General features: G+C 35.3%; 1 protein-coding gene across 4 annotated transcripts; it reads right to left on the bottom strand.

Annotated features, from left to right (window-relative positions):
* Positions 1-4,324: 4,324 nt before the first annotated feature.
* Positions 4,325-11,642, bottom strand: LOC112278730 (uncharacterized). Of its 4 annotated transcripts, none has more exons than XM_024512412.3 (17): positions 11,233-11,642; positions 11,084-11,110; positions 10,859-10,951; positions 10,229-10,307; positions 9,739-9,849; positions 9,359-9,420; positions 8,897-8,984; positions 8,628-8,689; positions 8,445-8,535; positions 7,593-7,991; positions 6,596-7,231; positions 6,215-6,361; positions 5,956-6,051; positions 5,731-5,805; positions 5,478-5,589; positions 5,209-5,254; positions 4,325-4,948 (listed from the first exon to the last, which is right to left on the bottom strand). In XM_024512412.3, the coding sequence occupies exons 4-17, from the start codon at positions 10,229-10,231 to the stop codon at positions 4,837-4,839; spliced, it is 2,040 nt and encodes a 679-aa protein (XP_024368180.1). In that variant the 5' UTR covers positions 10,232-10,307; positions 10,859-10,951; positions 11,084-11,110; positions 11,233-11,642; the 3' UTR covers positions 4,325-4,836. The 4 variants fall into 4 exon arrangements, with proteins under 4 accessions (XP_024368180.1, XP_024368179.1, XP_024368181.1 ...); XM_024512411.2 differs by having other exon boundaries at positions 9,739-9,861; positions 11,233-11,600; XM_024512413.2 differs by having other exon boundaries at positions 7,593-7,934; positions 9,739-9,861; positions 11,233-11,600.
* Positions 11,643-12,803: the final 1,161 nt, after the last annotated feature.

Raw genomic sequence — 12,803 nt, 5'->3', positions numbered from 1 at the left:
CATCTTCTTGCCCTGTATAAATGAGTCCATTTGTCTGCTTGGATGGATGAAAAATTAACCAGCTGTACAATCCCTTCTTCCTGGTCTCACATGCTACACCATCCTTGGTTTAATAATCATACTTGGCCCTTTCTGTTTATTTCCTTCCTCAATGCTTTAGAACCAACTTTTCAATTCAAGATTTGTGCCCTAAATGCTTGGTAAGGCTTGTGGGGGCATATGGAATATTCTTATTTTGTGAAGCAACTTCAACAGAATTTAGGATGGGCCATATTATGAATGAAATTAGTCACCATCTGAATGGGAACGTAATGCTTACCAAATCAAAGAAACCAATTCATGAGGATTATAATTTGATTTGTTGAAAGAAAAAAAAAAGAAACTTTGAATTAAACTTTGAATTTAAGTGTCATATATGCTTGTAAATATCTGTGAAAATATCATGCACGTAAAAAATAAAAAAATAGTATTTTAGTTCATTTTAGTTCATTTTTTTTTTTTTTTTTTTTTTGATTTTGATTTTAAAAAGCTTTAGTTAATCATTAAAAGAAATAAAATACCTTCATTACCTCGTATTCACTTAAATAACTTTAACGAGATTCTTTGTGAGGTGACAAAGATTGATATCAGATTCAAAGGTAGAAATAATATATATATATATATATATATATTTATATTGATCTTGTTTCTTCCATAATTTAAATATTAAATCACAATTGCATTGTATGCAATGAATATAATAAAATCAAAAGAAATAATTATTGCTGTTTTATTTAATAAAATTAAAAAGGCATACAATATGGCTTCATTATTCAAAGACACAAATAATGGATAAAAGCCTCAACATTAAAAAGTCTAGATAAAACACTAAAACTTGATTTGAAAATTTAAATTCAATTGCCATAAATATAAAAAATTATAATATTTTAAATAGTAATATTTAAAAATATATGAGACTAAAATTGATATAAGGTTCAGTTTCTTAAAAAAGCCAATTTCACAAATTTTATTAGAATTATCAGAAATGTCCTTATTATGGTCATAAGTTGTGACAAGTTTTAAGATATATGGATCCTTAATTTTGGTTTCTTATATTACATGTGGCCGTAAAAGCATTGGTATTATATTTATACTTGTTAATCTTAGATTTCATACTCATCAAATAGAAATTTAATCAATAAAATTACTTGAGGTAGTAATATACATTACCAAAAAAGAGAAAACACTTATTGTTTGAAAATTTTAAAAGTCCATCTTTTGATACTTTGGACATAAGTATGTCAAAAATCTAGTAGAAGCTTCTTCTCAGGTTTAGCTTCCAAAATAAAACAAATACTAATTTGAGCTGGATTGCTTGTAATCCTAATAGATTTGGTTGTTTATGTATGATTGAAAATTTTCTAATTATAAAAATGATCGAGCTTTCTACGTTTTATAAAAACAATAGATAAAAACTTTATATATCTAGATCAAGGTTATGAAAGAATTCAATGAAAAAAAAAAAAAAAATCTTATATGTAGATTGAAAATTCATTATGTAGATTGAAGTAAAGTTTAAAGCAATGGTATAAGCAATTTGATGATCTTTCAATAAAGCAATGATATAGTTGTAGTTTTTCTAATAGTTGACTATATTTTAAACAACTACAAAAGGGTACCTTGAATAATTAAGTTATACTTATACTATATATTGATAATATTTTGGTTATAATTTATTTTTTTGATATAGATAAGATAAAGATAAATCTAAGTAAAGACTTTGATATAAAAATATCTTAGACTTGCTAGGAAAATTATACAAATTGATACTTACAAAAATTAAAAAGTACTAAGGCTTTAGATATCAAAAGAGCACTACAGTGAAAAAATAATAAAATATTTTGGCATAGAAAAATTAGTAGTTATTCTTTTAGCATCTTATTCTAGATTAAATTGAATATAACCTAATAGTATTAAGATTAAAATAGAGAATATTTTTGATATTTTAAATCTAAATTTATTGGATATTATCATATATTTAAATATGTATATTATATTAAATATTACTATTGATATATATGTAAAAAAATATAGAAATATAAGTAGATATAATAAATATATTAACAAAATCAAGAATGGTTGAAAAGTTTAAGTTGTATTTGAGTTTGTTGAATGTAAAATATATTTAATAGAAAAGCATACATTAATATATGATATATATTACATTAATGCTTAATTTATCTATATATAGATAAAAGCCAAGTTAAAGTAGAGATCATTGTATGAAGTACCTTATATTTCATTTAAATTAATATATGTAGTATAATATGCTTGCTTGTTTTGTAATTAAAGTTACTCCTATAGAGTCTCCAAAGAAAAACAAGTGCATTCTATAAACTTCTACCAAGGAAAGACAATTAGAAATTGCTATATCTTATAAATTAGTATTTGTTTTATTTAATATACATTTAAAATATTTTAAAGATTCTTTGATATGCTTTAATTAGCTCTAATGTTAGCTTTTATAGAATCGTAATTGTATATATATGTTGTTTTAGAACTTAGTGAAATAATTTTGGTTCATATCAATTTCATTACTTTTATGATTTTTGTATCTATTATTTAGATAAATTATGGAATATTTAATTTTTTTAAAAATAAATCTATTTATTATTTTCTAATATGATAATAACATAATTATATAAGATATCAAATTTCAAATAAAAATATTTCTAATATTTTGATTCATATACTATTTTAAGACAAAGTTTAACCTACAAGGGTAGTTCTAAATCTGGATATTATGCTAATATAATATCCTTTTGTATTGTTTGATGTTGTTTAATGTGAAATATAATGTAGAAATTTACCAATCATCTGATTCTAGAAGAATTTAATTTCAAGCTTTATTTATTTTTATAATAAAAACAATGATTTTTAATGACACCTTTCTTGGCAACCTTGATTTTTCTATGAATTTTAAAAATAAAAAATTCAAAATCCTACCAACCATAAATTTCAAATTTTATCAATCAAATATTATGAAATCTACCATTCTAAACTTTAAAAAAAATTATAAAATATATCATTATAAGATATTTATAATTTTAAAATAATTCTTAAATAATACTAAAGAACTATTAAGAAAATTTTCAAAATTCCTAAAAAAACTCATGAGCTTTAAAAATTGTCACAAACATACATACCTACCTAGATAAGAAGTATTAGGTAGAAACTTAAATGTAGATAAATTCGATAATATCTTATAAAAAATCTTCTTAGAAGTTTCATAGAAGTGGATTTGACTTTAGACATATTTGTAATTAATTGGTAGATTAGAAACTTGACCAATGAGTTAGCAACATATTGCATGTAACTTGTAGTACAAGATTACCATGTGATGTATATATAGGAAACTTGTCTTGCTAGTTAGACATGTATCTCACAAGTTAAACATGTGTTGGAGGTCCTATAGAACATTGCCACATAACTCCTAATTAGATAGTATATATGGAGAGAAGAATGAAGCCTTCTTTATTCTTGTCAATGCCATTTTTATTCTTAGTCTTGTTTCAAGAGACTCTAATGTTCTTATCTTTGGCAATAGCCATTGTAGTTTAATATTATACCATCTTTAAATATTTATCTAGTCTTTTCAAGCGATACAAGAGTATATTGATCTTTTGGTTCTTTGAAATTCATGACTTTGACACCAATGCATATTAATAAATAAATTTATATATTTTAATATAGTTTTATTGTTTCTAAAATTATTATTATAATTAAATCAAGTTATAATAGCCTTAGATATTAAGAAGTTTTTTGTTATATTCTAATAAAAAAAATAATATCTAATATTAATCTAATAAATCAAGTCAGGAGGTATTACATATAGAAACATGTTAAATGAAAATCCAAAATAATTGAATCTTTTATTTTTCTACATCACAATCTTAGAATTATTTTAATTTAAACTAAAACCTTAAAATTGTATAACAAGTAAAAATAGAATTCACATTATTATTATTGATAGTCCTGTATATTTTTTATATTTTCATCCTACAAATACATCTTAATTTTAATATTTTTTAGAATGAAAAATATTAAATTAAAGGATTTATTTGATCATTTTAGAATGTTTTAAGACTTATAAGCTTTTATAAGTTATAAGAGTCTTATTGAAAAGTCGTTTCCTTCGAAGTTGTGTGAAAAAAGCTTTTCAGTGAACAAATGAACTGTGTCTGGTTCACTTAGTTCTACCTTCGAAAATATGGACTTTAAGAAAAATTACCGAGAACTCCTTGCCTTCCATCAGCAGAAGGGCGCATTACATAAAGAGGACACATTATTGAATCCCAATTTTATTATTACACTGCTTACCCACACTTCGTCGAAAACTTACATGGAAAACTAGTTTGATGCATACCATACACTAGACAGTGAAAGTTCATGCCCCTTCACATGTATGTCCTCCAAAAACCTAGTATGGCAGACAACAGTGCTGGCAGCTCTAGTAAAACGTGGCTTCACTACATTGCGTGCACTAGACAGAAATATATAAATCGACATCCTGAATGTTGCATGCTACCCACATGGAGATATTATTTCAGGACGTTCTTGAACTTTGAACATCCAGAGATCTGAAATTGTGATCGAAAGCTCCGTCGAGAGATACGACCTTGGCTGTAATCCATGAGAAATATATCTCCAAGATGCAATTCATGACACTTAAAACCTTAAAGAGAATCCACATCAAAGTGGTGTTCAAACAGTGACCACAGACAGGTCACCCAAGTGTTGGCAGTCGCTAAACTCTCGACCTCTGTAAAGCAGTTGAGCCAAAAAGACTTCCTGGTATTAACCAAAAGGGTTGCTTCCAGCGGTCTGCGTATGATATGAAGAACCTCCATACATAGCACCTTGGTTGAATCCTTGATTTTGGACAAAGCCACTAGGTTGCCCGATTTGCCTGCATCCAAGATTGAAATAACAAATTCCGGCAGGAATAAATCACAGTGCACCTAGAATATTCGTGTTTGGTATTCTGATGTTTTAACATTGATAATCTCTTCCACTGAAGCCGCCATAATTATTGCTAAGACTGTAATTTTAGAAATAAACAAAGATACCAGTAGGGAATAGACTATCAAAATCGAACAGAACCGCCTACTCAGATTGCAAGCATAGTAGACATTCATTGCACAGAAAAATGGGTACAAGATCCCTTACTGGTGCATGTTAGAAGTTGATTGCATCCCATATCCAAAGGCACCACCTGTAATAAACATGCAGAGTATGAGAACCATAAATGTCTTTCACGCACGTCAACAAGACTCTGAACTGACCAAAGATCCTTTGGTGATGCACTCAAAAACTATTACTAATTATGCAAAAGTAAAACCCAGTGTCAGCAAAACTCGTTATCATACAAAACACCTCCAAAACACCTTCAAACCACCATAATCATTCATACATTACTTGGTACAGTGAGTCGTCACCTGGCGTTGAGATCGGTTGGAATTGGGGGATAGACTGTCCCCATTGAGAAGCTGCACCGGACAGAGAATCTCCAATTTGAGGCAGTGCTGCTTGCATAGAGCCCATATTAAACTGCACGGGACACAATTCAACGTCATTCACCAACTTATGAACATGATCAGCACTTACATTTTCAATTTCCTGTAGGTTTCCTACTGAAGGAACGAGCACACGATACCAGCAGAAGAACCAGAGGGAGAAGGCAACGCTCACCGGCGCAGGTGGAATATCATCATCGTCAAATGGATTTCGAGTCCTAGATGGCTGAGCAACTGCCTGTTGTCCTCTCTGCATAGGAAGATTGCCTAAGCATCAGCTGTTTCAAGTGTAGGCAGGGGTTCAAGAAAATGAGAAAAAATAGTATAATCAGACAAAGCATGCCAAAAGATGCAACAAAACCAAAACAGCAGAATGGTGCAGCAGCATTTCTGAAATTACTTGAGGAAATTGAGGTGCCCCAACATGTCCAACTCCCATTGAAAAAGCAACGTCCTGGCGAGCATCAATGAACACATTGGGTTGCGCAAAAAAGTCCTACAAACGATTTCCAGCAATGTAAATTTGGCGTCAGTTATCTCCAGCAATTCAGAAACCACTATCAGAACAACTTATGGCTTATCTGCGTAACCTCTGAAATTATCTTCAACCTCATCCGGATCTTCAAGAGGGAATATAACATCAATAACATTTTTTCTACCTGAGGTAATTCACGACGTATCCTTCCGGAAGGAGAAGATTTTGATTCCAGCTTGTCGACAAGACTTGGTTGTTGAGGATAACTCATTTGCATCCCCGTCTGATTGACAGTGGTCAGACCTCCAACAGTTGAGAAAATGTTTAATTGCTGGTTTCAACCAAGTTCATTGTTAGTAATGACATGAAGATTACAGACTGACACGGGAGGAACATAGTACAACTAACATCTTAAAACAGTAGTAAACTCGACAAAGCTTATCACATGAAAGCATAATGGATTCAAGATAGTTAAGAAGAAACACGACATAAAGCCAGGAGAGACAAATCTGGCGCAGCCAGACTCCTCCAACATAATTCTTAAGAGCTAGAGAATACATCTAACCTGGCTTGATGGTACTGAACTTGGAGCAGGAGCTGTGGTTTGAACCAATGCAGGGACTGATCCCGTGTGTAAGTCAAATGCTGACCATCCACTCCCACCTAAAGTGGTACTAGAATCCCAAAGGTTTCCACCAGAAAACTGAGTTGTTGGGTTGTTGGTTGAGGCGTTTGCTAAAAATCCACCGGGATACCCCTCTGGAGGGGCCGGGTTACCAGTCGAACCAAAAGTAGCCCAGCTGGATGTCGCAGATTCAGCACCAGCACCTTGACTTCCGAACCCAAAAGGATCTGGAGACTGCTTCAAAACTGCGGCAGGTGCAAACGGATCAGCTACCGGCTTAGCAGCCGTAGCGACTGCAAAAGGATCAGACCCAAATAGATCTACAACAGGGGTATTAGCGGAGACAGGAGCGGGTGCAAAAGGATCTGACACAGGGATTTTCGCGGAGACAGGGGCGGGGGCAAAAGGATCTGTCACGGGGGCAGATGTCGTAACAGGCTCCGGGTCTGCACCAAAATCTATCAAACTAATCATACTCTCAGAACTGGTTCGCTTGACAACAGGAGCTGAAGCTGCCGATTCTCCATTAGCCAAATGATTGAGGCTCTGTGATCGTGCATGATTTGCCAATCCAACCTACAAGAAAAAAGTGGGAGGTGTGAGGCATGTGCACGATCCATTTCCAGGTAACATAGGCGAACAATCACGCTCTATAAATTCCTTTCATGATACTACTAGTTCAGTTTTAGTCAAGTACAGATGATCAGGTACTAAAATCTCAATGTACTTAATTACACAAAAATGAACTTATGATGACGATGCTAAAGAATCAATAAACAAAAGAAATAAAGGAGACGAAGCTGGTGATTATTACGATGTGACATTGTAGTTAACATTTTAAAATCTGCAACTGATGAGCTTCAAACGATAATACGCATGAAGGAAAAAAGTCAAACAATGACATGGGATAGTAAATAACATCGTCTCATATTCTCACCGGGGGAGGTATCGTTCCCGGAAGTGAACGGCCATTCACATCAACACGCAAAGATGGGACATCATCTCCAAGGATTTCCTTCACAGATCGAATAGGCGGACCATCGTCTTCAGAGTTTCGGAAAGTGAAGGGCCGAACAGGGGGCTTTGCTCTTTCACGGCTGGCTTCAGAAATTACTTTCTCATCACGCCGCCCTTCACGGTCATCGTAGCTCTTACGAGGCGGCCTATCTGGTTCAAATCTATTAGGACTGCGTTTTTCATTCAAGTACCCCCCGACATCAGACTTGCGCGCCCGGTCACTATTGCGTCTGTCATGACTTTGATCTACTCTTGAAGGACTCTGAAAACCAGGTTTTCGCACGTCAGGACGCCGAGATTCAAAATCATCTCGACCACCCTGAACAGCGTAAACAACAAAATATAAACAAAAGATGAGGACATGACAAAGTCATTGAGAAAGGAATTAAGAAAATAGAAATTTCCAAATGAGCATATACCATCATCACCCAAAGGATTAGATGGAGAAGTAAAATCAAACGATACGCAGATAATGTCACGTATCTGGTGGCATGATCATACGTCATAGGAAATAAACTTTAGTAAACACATTGAAAAGTGCAATCGACCACGACATCATTGTTATCTGGTGTGCAAATTACACAAAATTGATGAATGAAGACTTCAAAATAAATTCTTGATGACTCTCCGATGAGACCGATGAACCACAATGTCAAGCAATCGAGATTGCCGATATATTCGGCCCCACAAGGACAAAATCACAGAATTCTCTTTCACAGTTTAATTCTCATAGCATTACACCCAAAAGTCATTATGCAGTAACAACACTTACTTCTTGATTTTTCGTAGGTGTTGGTCTCTCTCCAGTAAATCGTCTTTCAACATAAACATGGTTGATGAAATTACGTAGTTTTATAGGATCACTGCATTCCAGACAAAATGATTTAGCCCATCGCAAGTGTTAAATGCATGATGATGCACCGGGCAAGAATGTTCATTGATGTCGAAGACCTACCTACTATCAGGAAGTGGGTTACGCACAAGATCCAACTCCTTGAAATAAATCTCTCGAGCTCGCTGCAAAAAAGATATTTGAATGAGTTTAAATGTATTAAGGCTACTGAAATGCACGGGCAGCTGTCGCAACTTCCTTCTCACACATACTCACTAGACAGTAAAAGCCCAAGTTTTTAATCATCAACCAGAAGAGAGCACAGCGGCTGCCTACAACAACTGAAGCAAATTGAACACAAATTCCTCGCCCAGATGTGCAGAGCTATGTACCCCATTGCCTCCAGATTGTAGATTAGCAACTTCTGCAGGAGTGAATTTCGCCATAGAAATCGACTTGATTCGGTGAGAGAACTCGCGACTACAAAAACCGATTTGATAAAGGAACATACATTTAGTAAATAATATCCAAAACTTAATTTAACGAATCGTCAAAAAGTACAACTCAGCAACTATGTGGCAGTACTAGAACTCTGCAGTTATTCTTATCAATTTTGGGTTACAACTCTAAAAATTGCTGACAATATGCCCGACTTAGGTGCCAATATGGGCGCATAATTAGAAATGGAGAGGCTTGCACCAAAACCTACTGGACATTCACAGGCGAAGGATATAATAGATCAGCCCAATGGTGTTCATGTCATGGGCTACAACAGAACTACAATAAGACCTTCGGGGATCTTCCCAAATACTAATATGCTGAAGACAGACACCAAAAAAGCCAATGGCACTCACTGTGCTCCGCTGCAGTACGTGCATACGAAAATAGAGAAATTCGTACATACATATTGGGGACCCTGTCAAAAGATCAACAGAACGATATAAATTGTACCATAGTGATCATACGACTACAAAGAAATTTCATGAAATGAAGTAAAAAATAGTCTAGAATCCAACATTGGACAACAATAAATTACAAATGAACAAATGGCAGATAACAGAGGGCTCAGGACACTTAATATCTCCACAAGAGCATGGGAAAAATTATACTGCAGATTTGATTGGTGAACTAGTAAGATTCTCAAAATTCACTAAAAAGGCATTACTAAATACAACGAGACCTACTTGCTATGCAATTGAATGCAAATTTTGACCGAAGGGCCGGCGAAACTGACCAGGCTGTTGCAATTGATGCATCGTTTATTTTCGGTGTTCTTCAGCAACTTCCTAATAATCATCTCATGTTTCTCATCCTCTCTCACCCTGCTATTCATTTTGCCAAGATGCTGCAAAAACAACTGCAAAATTTTGTCACAACTTGGTAATTCACAATGTCGGCACTCTCGAAGCTGTTCCCGTTCCTCATGAATACTATAATCGTTTAAATTTAAGAACCTCAGATATAAAAATAGAGTTCACAGATGCAGCTTTGTTGCTTTCAAATACTACAAGCAAATCTTCCACAATTAGTATTGCAAATGTAGACCTAGACTGTAGTAGAATAAATCCTTAACACTTACATGGTAATTGCTAATCGTGTGAACATACGAGAAGGGTTTCCAATGTCACGGATGTAAAACTTGAACGCATGCATGTAAGAAACACATCTAGCAAGACAAACAGGGAGTGGGGATGGCATATGACTGGTCGAGAATATTTACATACCATAAATTTCAATCAAAACGATAGTATAAATCTAGCCACGACTTGATTTCGGTGATGAATCAACGCTCTAAAACTGGGCCTGCAGCGATCGTCGCAAGTTAGTGAGTCCCATGCACTTGAAATACTTCACAGATCCAACTGAGTCCCGGAACTTGGGACTCTGCGCGGATTACTCTATCCACAAAGAGGTCATTACGAACAGAAATACAGCTGTACACGCTACAGATTATCAGCTGCTGCAATCGATAGATAGTCGACAGCAATTAAGGAATAATCCGGGCATATGCTCAACTCTAGTCATAATGCACCAAAAAATCAAATTTCCTATAAACAGATAAGAAATCCATGCTTTCTTGAAGAAGAATATCCTTTGTCCGACTTGATTCAGGTAGAATACATTTAAACGTGATTTAAAATACGGCCTGTCGGGACGAGAACTAAAATGTAGGTGAAAGACACATTTGATAGCCGCTTGGGAAATGGCTATTTTTCAAAACCATGATCCGAACTGAAGCAGCGTTCGTGAATCCTCTACTTTCACCTCGCATCCTATCAATTAAAGAGTTTTTAACTCGGAATAATCAGGCAGTTGCGATGGAAATAAAACTGCCGGGAGATATAGCAGCTCACCAGTACAAGCAGGTCCCACCGAAGTGGCGTCTACAGCACCCAGTTACGAACTGCGACAGCCCTCCTTAGAAGTCAAAAAAACATGGCGTCGACCTGAGGGTTCATTCAAGCACAAGTATCCAATTCCTCAATTGAAACCGTCAACCCTAAAACACAAATTGAATGCTACTGGGTGAAAGCAGAGATCCAGAGGACGGGCAGCAACAAAAACATGTATAGATATACCTCATGACAGCACTAATCTCAGCGAACCTGTGAAAAAACCACACGTAAAAGGACAGGCGTCAGTGTAAGTGGATCCGGAAGCATTTGGATAGAGACAAATGAGATCCTGGAAAAGCGGGGTTGTAAGGTGCAGTGGGAGGGGCACAAACCGGACGGGGGTTGAGAGGGCGCCATGACCGCGGCGGTGGTGACGGCCACTACTACGAAGCAACAGCGGTAAACACAACCAAAGCAGGGATGTCGGTGCTTGCGGGGGCAGGAGCTGAGGGGACCGGAGTAGCAGGAGGAACTTTGGAAGAGCAAGTGGATCGAGGGGAACAAGCGGAAGGAGAATGTAACCTAAGCAGCGAGGACGGTGCTATACTAAGATGAGCAGTATTATCCAGGAATGATGCACGAGGAGGAGATGTTAGTGAAGGAGGAGGGGGAAGAGAGGGAGCCGACGACGTCGACAGAGACGAGGGATCAGGCAGGGACGAGGAGAGGGGGAGGGGGTCGCAATAGTGGTGTGTAGAAATGGAGTGCCACAGCTCTTTTTCTCTCCCCTTCTGCCGCCGCTGCTGCTGCTGAAAATAATGCTGTTGAAAGGAATGAGGAGGAAGAGGAGGCGGAATAAAACTAATAATAATATATTATTAATAATATTAATGTTAGTATTCCGGCGAGACTCCTCTCTTCTCGCAGGTAGGTTCCCCCGTGCCCTGGTTGTTACCCGTTCGCCTGTGCTCTTTCTTCTTCTCCCCAGCGAGTGAGCGACGACCTTGCTCTGGCCTCAGCGCCCTGCCGTCTTTCCCTGCCTCCTTCACCTTCCTCCCTTTCTTTCTTTCATTTTTACGTAGCCCCCCTCCACATCTACTATCGCGACACAGCCTTCCGGATATCCATCCTGCTCCTAATGGATGGAAACTCCACGTACAGTGGATGAATGCATAACGCCTATTATTCCCTCAATCACTCCTATTTCCAACTGTCCGATGTACATTTCGTGCACCAACATCAATTGTTCTATATCATGTGCACCTCTCTCTATCTCCCCCTTCTCACCCAAATGGGTGCTGTATATCTCCAACTTGATCGTAACTCATCCTCATTACCTTCAACCTCAACATTGCGCAACACTTGGAGTGGTTCACGTTTTGTGCTTCTGCATTCACTTGGCCCTTGTACCACAATGACGAGGAATCTAAAGTTGTTTGGGGTGACTTTAGATGTTTGGAAGATTTATTTTGTCTAATATTATTTTGATAATATTAAAAATCTAATAATCGTGGCAAGCTAAAATTCTTATAGCATTAATAACATATTAATAATATGTTAGTTGAATTACTTAATTCTTTATAGAATAAAAGAAAATTGATTGTAGTCAATTAAAAATAAAATATATATATTTTAGAAGATTCGGAAACATCAATTCTTTACACCAATAATTATGCCAAGGATCTAAGATTCATACTCAACTTAGGAAGAGAATAGACCAAAGTTTATTATCTTTATAAAATTTCTTAATAATTTTGGATTTTAAATGAAGTTTTAAAAAAAATTAAATTACTCATTAGCCAATTATTACTAAATTTTAGTAAAAATTAATCTATTGCATTCATAAACAAAATTGTGTACTTTTAAAGAAGAAATCCTTGATGTTTAGTTATTAGAATGAAAAATATAAATTGATATTAAATTTATATAAATTAGATTATTTGTGAGCAAAAAATTCTTGATT

This window comes from Physcomitrium patens, chromosome 2, assembly GCF_059467195.1.
Source record: "Physcomitrium patens ecotype Gransden chromosome 2, ASM5946719v1, whole genome shotgun sequence".
Taxonomy (NCBI): Eukaryota; Viridiplantae; Streptophyta; class Bryopsida; order Funariales; family Funariaceae; genus Physcomitrium; species Physcomitrium patens.
The sequence above is the reverse complement of the archived record's forward strand: the minus strand, read 5'-3'. Positions and strand labels throughout refer to the sequence as shown.

Bases quoted from the DNA above. Each gene is read 5' to 3' on its own strand.
- LOC112278730 (XM_024512411.2), bottom strand. The intron at 6,362-6,595 runs GTTAGATGTATT...GGTTGAAACCAG, and splicing joins GTTCAGTACCATCAAGCCAG to CAATTAAACATTTTCTCAAC. The intron at 4,949-5,208 runs GTAAGGGATCTT...TCTTGGATGCAG, and splicing joins TCAACTTCTAACATGCACCA to GCAAATCGGGCAACCTAGTG.